The sequence below is a fragment of the Anas platyrhynchos genome, chromosome 3 (assembly GCF_047663525.1).
Source record: "Anas platyrhynchos isolate ZD024472 breed Pekin duck chromosome 3, IASCAAS_PekinDuck_T2T, whole genome shotgun sequence".
In the NCBI taxonomy this organism is placed as follows: Eukaryota; Metazoa; Chordata; class Aves; order Anseriformes; family Anatidae; genus Anas; species Anas platyrhynchos.
The window spans coordinates 59812470-59830822 of record NC_092589.1 but is presented as its reverse complement, the minus strand read 5'-3'; the positions used below and the strand labels follow the sequence as shown (position 1 = coordinate 59830822).

The following is an 18353-nucleotide window of genomic DNA, read 5'->3' as shown; positions in this document are numbered from 1 at the left end:
ACAACATTTTAAAATTCATGTGGACTTTAGAAAAAGACCATCCTGATGCTCTGAAAAGCAAGCTCTGTGCTGAAGTTAGTCGATGTCAGAGCTGTAAATCCCGAAACTACGGGAAGCACTGAACATGTAAACTCGTCAGTGTTATAAAAATTCAGAGCCTAGAGTCTTGATTGTGCCTCTGGAATGCTAAGGAAAATGTATGCAATATTATCAAACTTATTTGATAGTACCAAGTGTCTAACCAACCACAGATGACATAGACACAGCTAAAGAACATAATTCTTACTGGCATAACAAGGCAGCACCAATATTGCTGCTGGGATAGAAGAAAGTCATTGTTACATTTATGGAAATTTAATTCCCTGATAACCGTGACATTCCCAGGCAATACAATGCAGGGGATGGTTAGGAAGCTAACTTACAGTTTGGGTATTTCTAAGGTAAGAGCTGTCATCAGGATGTCAGAATTCCCTCTATCAGACACGCTACAGTGGCACCAAGGGCTGAACACACAAGGAGTTACTCATGAATTTAAAGAAATTTTAGCATTAAAAGAAAGTTTGAAGTTTAGACTGCTTTTGGAAAAAATAAAAATAAAAAAAAAAGGGCACTCCAAACACTTTTATGTTAAGACTTGGCCAGCAGACAGCAAACTGCCAGTGGCTGCCACCTTTTGAACTCTGTTTGGATTTTCTTTAAAAAGCCCAGTTACAGGAGAAATGAGATTTCTCTGACTAATGAGTCCAAAGAGGTTTTTCAGGTAGAACAGCCTGCTGTAAAAAGCAGCCAAGTCTTTTGACTTTCTCGTGGTGCAGAAAGGCTGGAAAGCGACCAAGTGAAGCAGTGGGTGAAAAAACAGAGAAATGAGGAGAGACGGGAGCTTGGGGGAGAGGGCTGGAGTAGGCACACATGGGTGAAAGTCTTCTTTCCACCCACTGCCGCCTGTGGCAGCCCTAACAGCTACTGGACTTCAAAAACACTTGACCAGAGATCACAATCTGAAGGAAAGCACATGAGAAACAAGGTCTGAGGGTATTTTGGGCTCCAGAGAAACATATCCCCATGGGACTGGGGCAAGGGCAGTGCCATTCGCAGCTCTCCTGCCCCAGGCAAAGGGAGGAGGGAAAGACATCCAAACTCTGCCAAACTGGGGAAGGTGCTCTGATGCTGAAAGGTGACTCATTTTCTGCCAAGTGGAGGTAAATACGTGACTCAGGTGTTATCTCTGAAGTTAACTTGCTATGTCATAAAGCAAATGGGTCTGGGGAAAAAAAAAAAAAACTCCACATGAATGACTTTTGTATACTTCCTTACATCAGAAACACTTCTTCATGTACTCGAGTACCTTCTCTCCAGTTTCAAAGAACAATTCCATCAGTGTTTTTCGATAATGTACTTTTTACAGGAAAAAAAAATGCTGTGAGCTACTCTGAGGTACTTGGGGGCAGGAGCAGCACACTGCTGGGCCCATCTTTACCGCTGGGCCTCTTCCTACACCTACCTCTCCGAAGTGCTAGCAGGAGGAGTAACAGCACAGGTATTTTCCGTGAGGGAAAGCAGGTCTGTATCCCTCACAGAGAGAAGTTACTGAGTGCTCACAGAAGTGGCAGCGAGCAGCTACAGCACTGAGAGGGTCGGTGTCTGCCACCCCAGAGACTGCCACCAGAGAAGGGTCACAGCCACAACGCCCCCAGGCTCAGGCACCTCCATACATCACCTCACCGACATCTCTCTCCTGGCTGTCAGAGCAGCGTGTGGGTCTGTAACCAGCTGGCTGAGTGCAAACTGCCCCGGGCCACGCTGAATGTATTGTCCTCAGCAGGAAAAATCACACTTGACTGTTGTAAGCAACTTACATTTCTCAACGTCCTTTGTTTTTTCAACTAAAAACTAAGAAATGCGTGACGTTTCACCCCATCTGCGCACACACACCCCAGCATAACTAAATATTCTGCTACTCCAAAAGGTGAGAGGTTGGGCCCAAAAAATGAGGCTAAAGAAGAGAAACACAGGAGTAGCAGTTTGCTCTCATTTCAGAAGTCCACTGGAGAGAAAGAGGGATCGGCAATAAATGTTTCAAACAACAAACCTTTATTTTACTATCAGCTTTCACCGTCCCTTTCAGTAACTGCGTTATCAGATGCGGTCTAATTGCTGCTACCGGTTCCACTGCGCTGTTGTGTGGGTTTCAAAAGCGAAGAGTGAGGCATCAGAACCTGGCTTTTCTGCCACACAAACAGAGTTCGGCCTGAGTAGGAGGTCAGGATGTGCCCTGTGTCGGTAGTTAGCATTTACTTTTTGTTTCTCTCACTCGTTTTGAACTGACAGATCCAACCAATCTCGCTGCTGGCTACTGTTTGCAAGTCCCAGTTTGCAGCCAATGCAGATTAGCCATTTTGCTGGTGAAATACCAAGCAACACATGCTGCCTTGTGCTTGTCACCTAGCAGCCTCGTGGGAATGCAACATGAGACGGGAAGAGCAATGAAGCGGCAGAAGAATAAGAGGTTTAAAAAGACAGGAAGAGAAACAGCTCAGAAAGAACAACAATTCATTTAATTCCAATTCCTATTAACGCTCCTTCCTTTACACGTACAGTTAGCTAAAGGAAAAGGTAAAAGGTGAACCTGTGATTTGTCAGGCTTCATCAACTTACCCGAGGAAGAACTAGAAGTAAATTTAATCTGATAAATGAAATGTTAATAGTTTTTCAGCTAACTTAACATAAACAATCAGATTTTCTATACAGCACTATTCATCCTCCCAGCTTTTTGCTTTTTGCTTCTTTCCAGTCTGCTTTCATCTTAAGCCATGTAGGTTAACTCAAGCACTAAAGACAATGCTGTTTTGAGCCCTCATTTTTACAAAGGCTGGCAAGCAGTGATGCAACGGTCCAATGGAGCAAGCTAATTTGCGAACACAAGTATTCATTTATCACACATTGTTTGCCCTTGAACACAGAAGCAAGATGACGACTCAGCCAGGTACTGGTACCCAAACCATTCTGACATTGCACAAGCCTGACTTGCAGCACACTGGGCGAAACGCTTGTAGTTTTAATAAGTTCTTCCTGCCAGAATATAACCCAAGCTCCCCTCAGCCTTGGCATCCCCTGCCAGTTTATCAGCTCCTTCCATGCAGAGAACCCCGGTCAGACAGAAGCACACAGTTGGGTTTACGATCTGGACAGACTTTACAAGCCAAGCCACATTGCATGCTATATCCCTGTGAGGGGAAAACAAACCCCACCTGATCTATACCTCCCTCCACCTTCCTTTCAAACACGACACACTGTCATCCCACCAGGAGCAGGCAGGGAGGCTCTCGGAGCTGGCTGCCCAATTACGGAAGGAATTCTGCCCTCCCCCTCCAGCCTGCACAATGGCTTCTTTATGCAAATCACACATACAATAACGCTCTCAGAAAAATTAATACACCACTAATCCACCAGTAAAGCTTCCCTTCCCATCTCTGCCTTGTGGTGTGAGCACTAGCTAAGGAATGAGAAACTTTCTGGGAGTTATGCAGCAGGACTGATCCGCAGCTTCTCAGCTCCCAAACACACTGGGTGCAGAGTGGACAGTGCTGTACAACACAAACATGCCAACAATTAAAAGTAAAAAATTAGCCACCAGTTGCAAATAAAGGCCCCCACTGCAGTTATTGTGTTTTCTTTCTTTCTTTCTTTTTTTTTTTCCATCAGTGAAAAGGGTTAAAAAACAATCTTCAAAGCAGAGCTTATAATCATCTCTTAGTGTACTGAGAGCAAAGCACAAGTGTATACATCCTGTGTTAGTGTTTCTGCTCCAAACCGTTTACTGAAGCCACAATTTATTCTGACTCAGAACTGAAATTCTGGTCACAAAGCTCCTAACTGCTCCCAGAAGTGAAAAGAAATAAAAACCGCTTTGAAGCTCAAATGTCCTTGGAGAGCCTGCCTGCTCTCACAAAAGTGACCTTACGGCAGAATCGAGCCCGCCTCACACTTCCCATTAGCAACCCAGTGCTGTGGCAGCACTAGAGAAATCGTGAACAAGTTGCTTATAATCAAGTATTTCTAAACAGCCACACACGCACACTGCTGCCTGCCAGCCAGTAAGCGCCCTGGCAGCAATAACTCACCATCTCAGAGGAGCAAAGTTCTGAAATTTATTGTGATTTATGGCAAATGTGAGGCGTGCTTGACAAACCCTACTCCAAAAAATCCAAACAAACACAGCAGCGGCTGTTTGACGTTCCCTGTAAGCTCCACTCCATGCTGAGCCTTGCGGGAGCTCCTTGGGAGCTGCCCACCGTCTCTCCTCCTCTCTGCAAAGCGGCTCCCGTTACCGGCCCATCATCGCTTTGACTTCGCATGCGGGACCTCTGCTCAATCAGCTCTCGTGAAACAAAATATGCTTCAAATTTTCCAGCAGGACCACAAGGCAATCATCCAAAAAGCCACCCAGTGTATTACAAGAGGAGTCTTAAACAGCTCTTGGTACCACAGAGGGAGAGGAGGGCTTCCTGCAGCACCTGCCCAAAAGATCTGCCGCTAGCCACTACCGGCTCCAAGAAGCACAACCCCACCTTACCCCCACACCCCACAGCCAGTACCCTTATGTCGCCCATGTAGGAAATTAAAGGTTTTTCCAGCAGATTACCATAAGCTTCCAGAGTTTTAACCCGAGAAAAACTTGGCAAGGCAGTGCTATGTCTCGGTTTCGTGCTGCCCTCCTCATCCTCCTCCTCCCACCCCCTTGCAGCTCCCGAGCGAGCAGCTCCGGGCTCCCGGCGGGACCTGGACACGGGCACTGACCCGGCACCAGCTGGCAGGCAGCAGTGCCCACAGGGGGGATAAGGAAAAGCGAGTCACCTTTTCTGTGCTGGCTTCTGTAGGTCCAGTTCTCGTCATCCTCGTCTACCTGCTGCACGCACATGGAGGAGAGCTCACCATCGCTGCGAAACAATCTCTTTGTCTGCCTTGACAAGGAGGAGAAATTTATCCAGCTTACGGCACGCGAGAGGGAGCCTGTGTTTTGTTTGAGTTTGAAGGATCTGGAAACACACTCCTTTTTCATTTTCTTTCAAGCCCGCTACTGGCCTCAGCTCCAAACCGATCTTTCTGAAGCTGTTCCCGTCCCCTCTCCCCGTGCTTTTCGTGGGAGGCTAAACAATTTCAAAGCGGCTTCCGTCCAGGTTTCTCCTCGCCGCGCTGAGACCAGCAGCAGTACGGAGGCAGGTCGCCCTGCCAGCGCAGCTCCCCTGAAGCTGCTTTGATACGGCGCTTCGTGAGCTGCCAAAGAAAACAAAGGGGAGAAAAGCAGCAGAAAGTGGCACCTTGCAGCGGCTCAGGCAAGCGTGTAACGGTGGAGCAGAAGACAGCACCGAGGCACGTGTTTCCCCCATTCTCCACTCAACAGCACAAACTGCAGCTCCGCTCTTCTCCCTGGCATCGCTCAGAGGACCAGGCACGATCCAGCCCCCGGCCCCGGTGCGTCGGAAACACCCCACAGCCACGGGCAGGCAGGCAGGGATCCCACTGGAGCACGGCTCAGCTCGGGGGGGCTCACAGACCCACCACGCTTCCGACTCCTAATTCCGGCTGCCCCGCTCTCCCTGGAGGACAAGCCCGGCCGGGGAGCTCTGGGGACGCTCTCCGAACAGCAGACGAGGCTGCGTGGCTATCGCTTAGGATTAGAGTGAAATACGATCGGCTCGCTCTCCTAAAAGCACGACCGCAGGAGCAAAACTCCTCCTTTCCTCAGCCAGCAGTGCAAACTTCTGAACCCGGCACGCAGAAATAGAAAAGCACTTGTGCGCCTCTGTGGACTCAGGGAGAGGAAAAATAACACTCCGGGCTTGTAAACTCCACAAGCATCCTGAACGGAGTGCGCTGAAAACATTTGTGCCCCTGTTCCTAGCGGTAACACGAGGAAAAAGAAACAAAAGACAAGTGCATAGACACAAACAAAAACCGTGCATGAGGAGACGCTGTCAGAGCCCAGACTCCCACTGGTGTGATTGCTGCTCACAATACAGGTTTCCCAGCTGTGCTCTGGTCTCCCACCTCCTCTTTAAAGCAGCATCTGGCTTTAAAGCCAGACCCCACCAGCAGCTGCCGCGATGCCTCGCCCTGCCCAGCACCACCGCTGCTTCCAGGAGGGAGCAAGCCTGGCAGGGGACAGGCAGTGTTTTAAAGCAGACAGAAGCTGGCAATACACAGCACACGGGCACCCCGACACCATGTGCTTTGAAAGGTTTTTTTACTAAGAAACCCACAAGTTTGTGTCTTGTGGCAATAGACCTGAATGTATCGGGCACCCAATAAAACCAGGTCAGTGAATCTTGCAGGAGAAGCTGGTATCCAGGAACCAGGAAAAAAAAATAAAAGGTGTTACCTATCTGAAGAATAAACATTAATGCCTTAATTTCCTAATGGCTGATGAAGATGTTAGCACAAGAACTGGAACCTTAAGAAAACAAGGGTAGAGAGTTTCAGCTATCACACTGTCAGCCAGGTTTTTGCTGTGGCCGAACACGCCCTGATCCCCTGGCAGATGCTCTCGTGGCCCTCTGGATCCTGCTGCACGGCCCCTTCAAAAACCCTCAAAAACACAGACTTGGGCTTTTTCTGAGAGTTTTGGTTCCCTGACTCATAATGAGCATAAGGTTTAAGCCACTGACTGGGAGGCAAAGAGCTAAGTACTGTATCAGATTTCCCTATGAATCAACCGCGCACACCAAAGTGACCTTTGGCTCCTCCAGCACAATACAATGGGTTGGCCAACTGTCTTCTGTAAATAATTTAATAGGCTGCATTTAAATTGAGCTCGCCTGGCGAGGTAATGTATATGTACGTACAGTGGCCTTCCAGCACTCCCCGAAGTGGCGGTGCAATGGGACTGTGCGGGTGGGGAAATGGGAGCACACACCGCTAACAACTGCTCTTCTCACCGTGTCATCGCTGAGTACTTCATTTTTTGAGGTTTTCTTCCTAAAAAGACATCTCTCGTATGGCTTTTTTGTTTTGTTTTCCTGCTGAGAGAGAAACAAGAGACTTGGGCAGGGTTTTGGGGAGGGGATTGTTTTGTTTGTATAGTTTAGACCTTTTCTTGTTTAAAAGAAGATTTTGAGAATGTGGGGTGACAACCCCCCAGACAGACTTTCAACCACTGGAATATACACTTCATCACAGTCCGTGTTCAAATAGGCAGGATTTTGTGTAAAAACTGAAGGTCATGTTTTAAGTCAACTTACTGTTTCTTTTGAGAAAAAGCCATCATTTGGAATTGCCAGTAACAGACAGGGAACTGTAAACTACCACAGCTATTACTGCCTAAATTATACAGACCCAGACATATAAAAACCCTGGCAGGAACTGCAGGATCACAGGCATCTCCTCTCCACTGTGCTTCTCAGAAGCAGATTAGAGAAAGCAACAAGAAGGATACCATGTCAGGCAAACCCAAAATGCCAGAGTAAATCCCACAGACCTGCCCAGAGTCTTGGCAGCCATTTAATTTTAAGAATTTTCCTGACCTGTCTGGAGCTCTGGCTTTTTATCATGGTGCTGAGTCACTACCCGATGATGCAAGGGAGAAAACATTGCTTTAGGTGATTGACCATAACATTTCCACTGTTACTGTAAATACAAAGTGGTGCAACACTTGGTTCAGAGTTTGGTATTATTATATTTTGTTGCAGGAAAAGATTATTTGCGATACTGTCATTACCACAAAATGCTTTTTCTTCATAGGTGATGAGAAGCTAAGTATTGGTGTACATTGTTGCACAGTTGAATCAAAGTAAATTTGTGATTTACTATTTGCAAAACAATACACACAGAGGCGTTAACACAAATGGAATTACAGGTTAATCCGTGCTTTAATCGGTAGCCAAATGCAAGGCCAATGAGTCGAAAATTTCAGCATCTTACACACTGTAGGGGAATCAATTTAATTTTGCAACACACTTTGCAAAGCCCCTTAACAGAAACAAGGTACACATCTAATAAGTTTAGATCATTACCCTCCTATTTTCTCCCTTATGAAGTTGTCATGCATGTAAATAGGCTTCATATTTTCCAGGTTACGCATATAAAGATTAAGGCATTATGTTTGCTTCACTTAATACAAACCCATCTCAGTAATCTCAGTAAAGACCATGGAGTAATCACAGAAGAGGAAAACTAGAGCTGGATGTAGAAGTCTAAATTGCTCCTCCTCCCAGTTGTTTATTGTTGTTGTTGTTTTATTATTTTTTTTTATTATTATTACAAACAAGAGTAAATATGCGTAGCCTCACACACTGTCAGGACTTTCACCATCTATCACAAACTTGTTCTTCAAAGAATTCTCTACAAGTTAAGCAAACACATATATGTAGCTCACAGCCACTGTGTTTCCCTCAGGCCAGGCAAACAAAAAATGTTGCAAGGAAAAGGTTTTGGTTCAGTGTAAAAAAACATCAAAACAGAAAGAAAAAAAAAAAAAAACAACCCTACAGACATGCTCTGTTTTCGGCTGGGCTGTGGTTTTTGGCACAATTCATGTGTTAATTTAATTTGTACATTTCCTAGTCTATCATTTTTGATGACTCAACCAGACAGCAACAGCAGTGATTCACCAGCACAGCTTCCTAGGGTAGAGACTGCTCCAGCAACCGAGAGGACACCTCCCACTGAGGCTTCCCAGGTATTTTCCTTCAGGTGATAACAACTCATCACCAGCCGGTAATCATGAAGCCTTTTGGATTAAGCACAGTCAAAAGCCCATTGAAAGCATCCCGCCTGTAGACTCAACCGCTCACCCCACAGCTCTCACTGGGGCGGGTGCAGGGCGTAGGGTGCCCTGAGGGACTCTCTGTACCTGAAAGAGCCCCCAGCACCATCAGATCATCCACACATGGTCACCTCCCCAGCACTGCTGATCATTTCCAGGCAGAGACATGGGGGAAATTCAGTAGCTACAGGAAGCTTGTGGACCTGGCCTTCATCTGAGGTCTTCATCTAAAGCACGTCTGTTCTTACAGGGACCCTGTAACACGCTCAGATAGCAAAACCACACAGTAATCCATATTCCTAAATGATTATTTATGGCAAGGCTGAGACAAAGCACATTTTGGCATTACAACAGGGCCTGAAATGTCTGGGTAATATGGTATCCCTTTTTGTACGAAGCAGATAGCCAGAAACTCTTTCCCTTCCAAGCTGAATGGACCGCAGAGAAGAAAAAAATAATAATGAAGGGGGAAGAAAAAAGAACAAAAATGAGATCATTTGCCCCAGATTGCAGAAAGGATAAGCACCAAAGCTAAGAAAAGAAAGTAAGTCTCCTGGCGACCAGCCTCGTAACCTACTTCAGTAGGCCCTGCCCTGCACAGAAAGCACTGCCTGTTAATTGTGTCACAGCCATTACAGAGCCTTGGGAGGCCCAAATTACACATTAAAATTTCAATTACTTTGGTGCCAATTTTGTCCTTTTTAAAAACTGTTTTAAGCTTAAAAATACACAATGCACCACAAACGAGCACCTAAAATAGAAGGTGGTCGGGCTGGGATCCCGAGGCTCCCAGCCTCAGCTCAGCCTTCATGGACGGCCACAGACACTGCAGCAGGCCTCGGGCAGCTCCTCACAAGGGACCTGTCACCAGCGTCCCTCCTTTCCACTTCTGTACCCCTGGAAGGGGTCACCGAGTCACGTCAGGCAGTTCTTTTCCCTCTGACAAGAGGTGTACCTGCCTCAGTAAGGAAGTTCCCTCAAAGCAGGGGGCAGCGTCTAAAAATCAGCCTTCACCAGGCTCTCCTACACCAGGACCTGCTTGGCTGACTAAAAACACAGTCATGATCTTTGGGTTTTGCTCATCAGCATAGTTCCAGGATGGATGTGCAATCAGAATTTCAGAGGAAACCCCCTGTGAATTTGGAGGGAGTCAGGCAACCATTGACTGCAGGAGACCCCCCCTGGCCCACGCTGCGCTCCCCCAGGGGAAGGATGCTGGCATTCCCAGCAGCACCAAGGCAAAGGGCTCAGGCAGCTTTACGTTTCAGGCAGCTTTATGTCACGGCAGCCAGCAACAATTTTTGAAATAAAGCAGGTTGCAGCTATTAGCAAAATAACAAAACACCTTTCCTCCCAGAACACCAAGGTTTCACCTAAGGCAACCACTAACAGGATGCTGATGAGCTGGGGGCAGAGCCAACCCCCCAAAACCCACACCCACGCCCCAAATCCACACACCCCAAAACCCCGCAGCACTACGCGGGGCAGGGCTGGAAACCACCGCATCCCCCAGCCCCGAGGCCGGGGAGCCGCCAGGCGGCAGCGTGCAGCAAGGCACGGCTCTGCCGCCGCCCTGCGCCCTCCCAGGGAGGAGGAGGATGGAGCCCAGCAGAAAAAAGGCTCTTCCTCCTGAAAAATAAAAAATGCGCTTTTAATCCTCCCGAAGAAGCGCCCTGGGAAGCCCTGCGAACAAGCAGGACGCCAAGGAACAAAGCAGGAGGCGCTGGCGCAGCGTTATGAGCCTGGATTAGCGAGGGGCGGCAGGAGCCACGCGGGGAAGGTGAGACACTGGTGACTTAGCTTCCAGCAATTCGCTCACACAAAGCTGTTTCGATCTCTCGGCTTAAAACGTAATGAACTATTTTAGTGATGTGTGTTTTTTTTTTTTTGACTCAGGTGTGACTCCTCGTTAAGACTGCTCTACCGAAAGCTCCCGCTCTGCCTGCAGCCGCTGCCTCGATGCCAGCCTAGTAGTTCTGAGCTGTGATTTCATAATGTGAAATCTCTTTAAAAAATAAAACAGTAAAAAATCTCTCCACCACTTCTTCTCTGAAGCCAAGGTCTGGCCAGGTAAATCCTCTGCTCGCAGCTGTTAGCCAATAAATCCCAAGTGTTGATCGTCCATGAAGATTAATTATCTTAAATACGGAATTTAGAGGAGGGAATAAGTGTTCTCCCTGAAGAAGAGCTTTTATTTTTTTCCCTACCACTCATTTAATCACAAGAGGTTATCAGCAACAGTTCGGCACAAAAAGCCACCTGCATGGGCCAAGGAAGGAGCCCCAGAGGTGCTACAGCAGCCAGCCAGCACTGGGGCGTGTGGGTGCTACAGGACCACACTGACCCTGACCCACTCCCAAGGCTGCTGACCCCACTGACACCAAGACTGCTCTAAACAAAACCACCCTCTGCTTCTTGGCAGGCTCCTCTTACTTACCTTTCGTAAAACCCTTTACTGCTTCACCTATATTCCTCTCCCCTTGTCCTCTTAGCCCTCCTGAACACTGCTGTGAATGCTAGTTTACTCATCATATGCTGTTTTCATACTAAAATGGGGCTCAAAACACTTTTAAGTCCTCAATATGTACATGAAGCCCTGCAGCACACCAGTTACATGAGGAATTTAGAAATAAGAGTTTTTGGTGAAGCACAAGAAACTTTTACTAGGTCATCCAAGCTTCTCATGGAAATGCTGACAGCCTCATTAAAAACAACTGAAAGTCAGTTAAAAACAAACTGTATAAGAAACATTTATTCACATACAATTGAGGACCTTTCTGCTAGCAGGAAAGTACCCTAGATGACTAAATATATGTCTTTATTTCCCACTTCTCTGTTAAGGGGATACCAGGGAAACTGGAGTGAAGATATGCCTGTTTGCTTTGAGGTAGGAAAGCCCTCTGCTGGTTAACATAAACTAATTAACACACTAATCTGAATGTTTTTATAGATAACAGAACCACACACACACACACAAAGGAGAGAGTGGTTAAGGAAGAGGCAGAGAAAAATCATCGGTGATCTCAGAAATTGTCATTCTTCAGCTTATTTACTAGACCCATAAATGCAAAGGGTAGATTTTTTTATTTTTTTTCCCCTCCTGTTTCTAACTTTAAACACTCTTTGGCTTACAAAATACATGCTTTAATAAATGTTATTAGTTATTTGCAATAATCAAGTGCAAAAAAGGAACTTCAGAACCCAGTGAGATGCATGGGCAGATTTGAGCGCTCCAACACTGAAAAAGCAGTTTATATACACATTATAACCAGGTCTCATGTTTGCCATGCAAAACAAAGGAAACAATTCCTTCCTATAATATGCGTGCTGTTTGCACTCATCTTTTTGTCTCATGTCATGTCTCTTTAAAACATATTTTAAAATTAATTCACAGCCAAAACAGTGAAATTACTTGATCTTACTAGCATTGTACTTATTTCTTTTCTAGGAAGCGAGCTAGGAATGAATTATTTCTGTAAACAATGCATAACTAATATCAGACTTCAGAAGGCAGACAGAAAGGTCACTTTTGCATGTGTGCGCCCAGGTACAGGATGGCTGCTGTGTTGTTTCAGTGCAGCTGTACGTTTGCATGCCTGCTTAGTCTGGTAAGCGCCGAGGAAGTGTTGCAACTCTGGAGAGAATTTGTAAATGCAACCCAGCCCTGCCACGCCCAGAGGAATGCTGCAATCCCCTCTCTTCCCCACAACAGGCTCTAGGTTAAAAGAGACTCAATTCTAGGCGGAGGATGAGCGCAAGGAATGTTGCTGACATGCAGAGAGCGAGGAGGAAAACATGGAGCTTGTGTCTCAGTTACTGCCCTACATCGTTCCATTTAATCCCAATCAAAACAGCCCTGTTAAAAGCCTGATAAAAATGCACGAGAAAAGAAAACTTCTAAAATAACATATGGCCTAAGTATGCGTACACGCTCTCTCTATGTGGAGTATGTATTCTGTGTGTGCTCACTCCGTATGTACACGTCCATGTATTCAGCAGGAGCACCAACTGTGACAAATGAGAAAAATTCCCCCCTGCTATTTCCCCTTCTGCTGTATCCAGGCCTGAAACCAACTTGGATTCTCCTTTGCAAACCTGAAACACTTTAATATTTTTCCCTACCAGTGACAGTTTCCAGGGGGAACAAGACCCAAGAACATAAAATAACAGTTGGCAAAGCCACTCATGGAGGTGGCTCCAAGTGGGCAGTACGGAAAACACACAGCCAGAGAGAGTTCCTATTCACCGGCTGCCAAAACAAGGTGAGGACAGAAGGGAAAATGAAAACCCCAAATTATCCTGAGTAGAAGAGCACACAGGATAAATCAGGACATGCATGCTAGCAGCAGGAACAATGCTAAGCTGCCGCTCAACCACTGGCATGTGAAATAATCAGCCTCAAGAGAACAGCTGTTTAGTTGGGGTTAAAAAGCTGTGAGTGTCAATTTTGAAATTGTTGCCTGTTGCTCGGCACAGAGACAACCAAATCATGGATTTGCAATGTAGTTTGTACCATAGCATCTTATTTACATATCTGAAGAAAGCACATCTTCTGGCACAGCACTTACTTAGTGAAATATGGGGTGGGAGGGGTAGAAAGTGAAAGAGCAATCATATATTATTGAAATTACAGGTGTACAAAATGTTTGTTCATCAGATACTAATCTGTTGAGAGCACAGTAGATGTCTCCCACAATACTAACACTCCAAATCGGCTTCTCCTGGGGAGGAAAGAAACCGTGCAGAAAGCAGACTTCCTGACTTCCAGAAGCTACTTCCAACCACTGCTCAATATTTCAGGCAGTTTCATCAAGGCAAAGATGCACACCTTGATACTCATTTTCAAATGAAGTCTCCCTGACATGTCAGTATTAACCAGCAGACTGAATTACGGGCTTAGGGTTCACTGAGGGCTTTTTCCTGCCCACAGTACAATCTGCTTGCAATACCCTGCTAACCTGAAAGCCACGGCAGGCTCCTCATCACACAACTTCTTCAAAACCTTCCTCTTTAGGTGCCTTGGAAATCCTGATGCATTGTTCACCCCCAAACACCTCCTTTGGCATGACTTCTCATATGGCAAATGACAAAATACTGTTCCTACCTCTGCATTTTTTTCTAGTAAATGAGGTAAAGCAATTAGCACAGCTGGCAGCCCACGTGCCAAATCCAGTATTTCATGAGGTATTTCACCTTTTGCTCGTCGGGAACAAGGAATGCATGCTTACACAGGAAGAGGTGCTGCAGCAGAGCATGCTGCATCCCATGAGCATGCATGAGAACCAGCCCAGGCCCCAGAGCAGTGCACCACAACAGCAATGTATTTGTATGTCTTTATCAGGAGGTGAAGAAGAGGAGAAGGATCCAATATTGAAGCCAACTCCTTTCGTACTGTCCTCTCTGTGTGAGCAAAAGTAAAGACCATGAAACTTAAAAGGAAACATCAAGCTAATTTAAATAAAGTACATCACAAAGGAAAAGATTCAATGTATGTCATAAAGGATGGATTTTTATTGTAAATAAATCAAAATGAGGATTTAATTGGTGTATTTTTCACCTGGTTGCGACTGTAAAGTTGAGCCACCTTCATCAACATGAACCCGACTGAACTAAACTCGCACAGAAAACAAAGGACACTGAGAAGTAACAGATACTTATCATTAACTTGCAGTAAGGATTCCTTATTTACAGTCATCTGGCAAGCTACCAGTAGTAGAAACAGATGCCCATATAGATATTCCTAAAGAAATACGAGTACAGACACATGAGATTACATACAAAAGAAATGTATGCAGAAATATTATCTAATCACGCGCTCTATCACATACCACATTCTTGTTATGCAACCAATTTTACTCATCTGGAGGAGTCCACTGACAAATAAGGAGCATGTTTCATATGCATTTATTCATCAAATAAAAATAACAATGGTTTCTAGATGGGAACCACCACCTTCTTTTGATTCACATGCCTCCCATACTACCTGTTCTAAACCCATCAGGTTGACAAGATTATCAAGATTGCTTAAAGAGCCAATACTTCTCTGCAGCACTTTGTTCCATGAAATACCAAAGTGGAAAACACACCAGCTTTCTCAGCCAGCTTTGGCACAGAGATAATACCATGCTCTGTGGTTAATTGCTAGCTCTTCTTCCTCCAAGGCATCGTGAGTCATCTCTACTTTTCACACTGGTGTCTTCCAAACAATTCTGGGTAAAACTGTGCTAGTTCATTCTCACCAAAGACATTATATGAGAGCACAATTACACAGAAGGGATCACATATTAAACAATATTTTAAAGCATTCCATTAAAAATGTGCAAGGCAAATATTGCAGCAACTATTAATCAACTCTAAAAATAAATTAAAAGTAGCTTCATGAAAGACATCTTGGCATTTGCTGGCACTTAAAGCATTTCCTTCAAGCATGAGCACGGCCGCAGCAGGATTTGCTCCTCTCATCCAATGGCACCTTTTCCCAGGCCTAGACAAACACATGCTAGGAGACGCTTTAAATCTTCACTTGCAGACAGTATTGTTTTTTCATTACGACAAAGCGTTACTGAGCTTGGTAGGAGAAACCACCCACTTTCAGGAACTCTCAGCGTAGTTAATATTTCTCTGCTGAACAAAAGACGCCTTGGTGCAAGGCTGTTGTTCCAGCACGGCACTCTGCTGACCTTCATTTATAAGGGGCTGCTCTGTTACAGGGTCCCGAGTCACTCTGTTTGGTTTAGGGCCAGCAAAAGGTAACAGACTGACAGCTCTAAAGATCACTGAAAAATAATCAAACGAGCAAATGAAATCACATCTCGGCTACATTCAGTAGTGAATGGGTAATATTAAAATGCAGTTTAGTTGTTCAGCTAGAATTGTGCATGCTTTTTTTTTTTAAACAAACAAAAAAAAAGTGCTGCTTACTAGATCTATGTAAAACAACTAAGCAAACAGACTGAGCAGCTCCTTTATGGCTCCCAGATTCTGGCTGCTTTAGGGATCATTGCGAGTATCTGGAGCCCCTGGGACTGCCTGCAGCCTCCCTCCCGGGTGTTCAATGGGAGCTGCCCTCAGGTGTGGCTGTTACAAGGCACCTTTTCTTTCTGTTCTCAAGAAAAGCCAGAAAATAAAGTTTCCTTCTCGACAATCCAGGGCATTGATGAGGAGAAAGTGGTGGGAGCAGAGTCTTTTCCTGGATCCCTATTCAAGTTGTACTTCAAAAAAAGCTTTGGTTTTCAAACAAACTCTTCTTCAGGGGGAAATCTGTTTGCGGGGGCGAGGTGCTGTCTTATTTTCCCCCCTCTCTCTCTCTTTGTAAATGGTGCTTTATTTTCACTGTGTGTGGGAAAAAGATGCCTGAAGTCTTTGGTAGTTCTCAACACAGGGGAAAAAAAAAAAAGAAGAAAAAAAGCTCCACAGTGGGGTGAGGAGCAGTCGGAATATTTATCTGAATTATGTCACCAAAAAAAACTCAAAACACTTCATAACATGTGGAAAAGTCATTGCCCCAGTGCAGAAGGGATGTGGCATCCAAGATCACAGGAAGTTCATTACTATATTCAGACAAATTTCTCTCTATTCATGCAGTGAAAATAAATATATATTATATATTAAATACATATATATATTTAAGTTTGGCAATCACTTTTGCTATGACGGAAGTTCTCTACTGTACTAAGAAAGTTTCATTATATCCAAAAAGCATTTCAGCAACCAGCCAAGACAGGGATCAAGAGAGGAAAACACTGTTATGTTCTCCCCTATTCAGGAGAGGACCAAGCCAAGGTAAATAATTTAAGAGAGCTGTCTTCCGAAGTAAACTTTTCTTTTAGTTCATGGGTTGTTTCTACATTGCCAGCCAACTAGACATTACAATTTGTTAGGGCAGCCTGTTGAAATTAAATGGAGATGTATTTCCACCCTAATTCCAGGGAACCTTATTTCCTTTACAAATTTTTAATGCTAGGCCCTCTTGGCAATGCTGTTGCCTGCTGCTTGGCTTTCAACGCTTCCTTTTTTTTTTTTTTCTCCCTCCTCTTCCATTGGAAACCTTCACCTTCACAGCTTACTACAGAAAGCTACTCCAAGCCAGGGCAAAAAGAAAATGTTTCGGTGATAGAGCAGCAAGGACAGAGAGAAAACGAAGCATCCTGATGGAAAAGCGCCATCAGTGCCTCGCAGCTGAGGTGAGGAGACACGCTCGCTCCTTCACCAACACACCTCCCCCTGCTCTGGATGTGGCCCGAAATGCTCTCCTCGCCGCCAGCAGCGGGTCTGCTGGCCAGACGCTCATCCTTCGGGCACCGCCAGCCAGCTTTGAGCTCAGAGGGCTGTTGCCTTTGCATGTCTTCGGCAGAGGTTCCTCTGTGGCTGTCCTACAGGTTCTGCCTGTCGAGCTGGGCCTGCCGTCTCCTGGCGGGGAGGTTGGCCTCCTTCCTACCTTCTCTCCTCATCCCACAGCCTCTCCATGACTGCTGTCTTCTCAGGTGATGGACACTGTTAGTCAGAGCCACATGCTCGCCCATGAGGAAATATCTCTAACCTCATTGAACATTTTCCACAGCCTCGCAGCAGCTCCAAGCACAGCTTCCCAGGGTAGTGCAAGTGGGAAACTACGGGGAGGCGAGGCAAGGTAGCATTCAGCAAGGAGGCTGCCGCTCTGTGTGTGTGGGGGAAGCACCGTGCATGTGCATCAACTCCCTCCTGCCTTCCACAGCGCTGCCAATTTCAGCAAAGCCCAGGGTGAATCATAGTTTTGCTGCTGCTTCCCACATCCCAGTCCTGGGAGTCACAGATCTAGGCGAGATTCTCATCTTTTAACTTCAAAGGAAAGAGAAAGTCTCTAAGCTTAATTTGAGGGATGGGGGAAATTCACACAAGCCAAACATCACAGAAGTTCCAACCTCAAGAGCTATAAAAAAAAAAAAAAAAATCCTTTCTGTTTTCATAGCTCGTGTTTTTTTCAGGTAAGCTCCTGATCCCGAATGCTTTGGTTAAGCACACTTCCACAGGTGGGAAGACCTTGGCCAAATCGTCTGTGGTGGAGGCAGTTACGTGGCAGGAATGCAGCTACAGCAAGGCACGGGATGCTTTCCTGGGGAGGATGCTGAGTGTTTGCATACAGTCATTTCAATTTGCAGTCATTTCAGTGTCACTCCTGTCAGTCTGATGCCCCATCAGGGTGCAAACAAGAAAAATACAGGTATTTTGTTATTGGATAATGGAGTGCACACCCCTGTTAGGGAAAGCAGTTTCCTAAGTAATTACTGGCTACCGAGTAGCTAGAACAAGAGCGCTAGCAAAAATACTGTAAGATCCAAAGCATCAAAAGAGAAGCAGCAACAGTTTTCCTGTACGAAAATAAATAAGAAAGCTTCCTTTATGGTAAAGACTTTATGGTAAAGCCAGTACAAACCAGTGACACACACTCTCCTCTCAGGAAACATACAACTAAACATGCACAAGTGATTAAAGTCATTTTGCTCAAAAACTGAATCACTGAAACTACAAATTCTTGTCCTACAATGCATTTTTTTCTTTAAAAAGTAGGTAGTGAAAATCTAGTCTTGATTCTTAAAAAACTCTCATCATTGAT

General features: G+C 45.4%; 1 protein-coding gene and 1 long non-coding RNA gene across 10 annotated transcripts in view; one reads left to right on the top strand and one right to left on the bottom strand.

The window, feature by feature from the left end:
- NHSL1 (NHS like 1) overlaps positions 1 to 18353 on the bottom strand; it is a 162933-nt gene that overhangs the window by 90757 nt on the left and 53823 nt on the right. For 2 of the 8 annotated variants that reach the window (XM_027454452.3, XM_027454454.3), the window contains exon 1: positions 4855 to 5994. The exons of 5 other annotated variants lie outside the window; for them this stretch is intronic. In XM_027454452.3, coding sequence (XP_027310253.3) covers positions 4855 to 5059 — 205 coding nt within the window. In that variant the 5' untranslated portion in view covers positions 5060 to 5994. Of the gene's footprint in view, positions 1 to 4854; positions 5995 to 18353 lie in introns of those variants that run through there. One more of the 8 variants, XM_072035972.1, reaches the window with a different exon arrangement.
- LOC106016482 (uncharacterized) lies at positions 10258 to 14390 on the top strand. 2 transcript variants are annotated; one of them, XR_011808361.1, is made up of 5 exons: positions 10258 to 10541; positions 10658 to 10831; positions 11603 to 11648; positions 12887 to 13023; positions 14103 to 14390. It is a non-coding gene; the product is annotated as an uncharacterized lncRNA (long non-coding RNA). The 2 variants fall into 2 exon arrangements; XR_003496427.3 differs by having other exon boundaries at positions 12887 to 14390.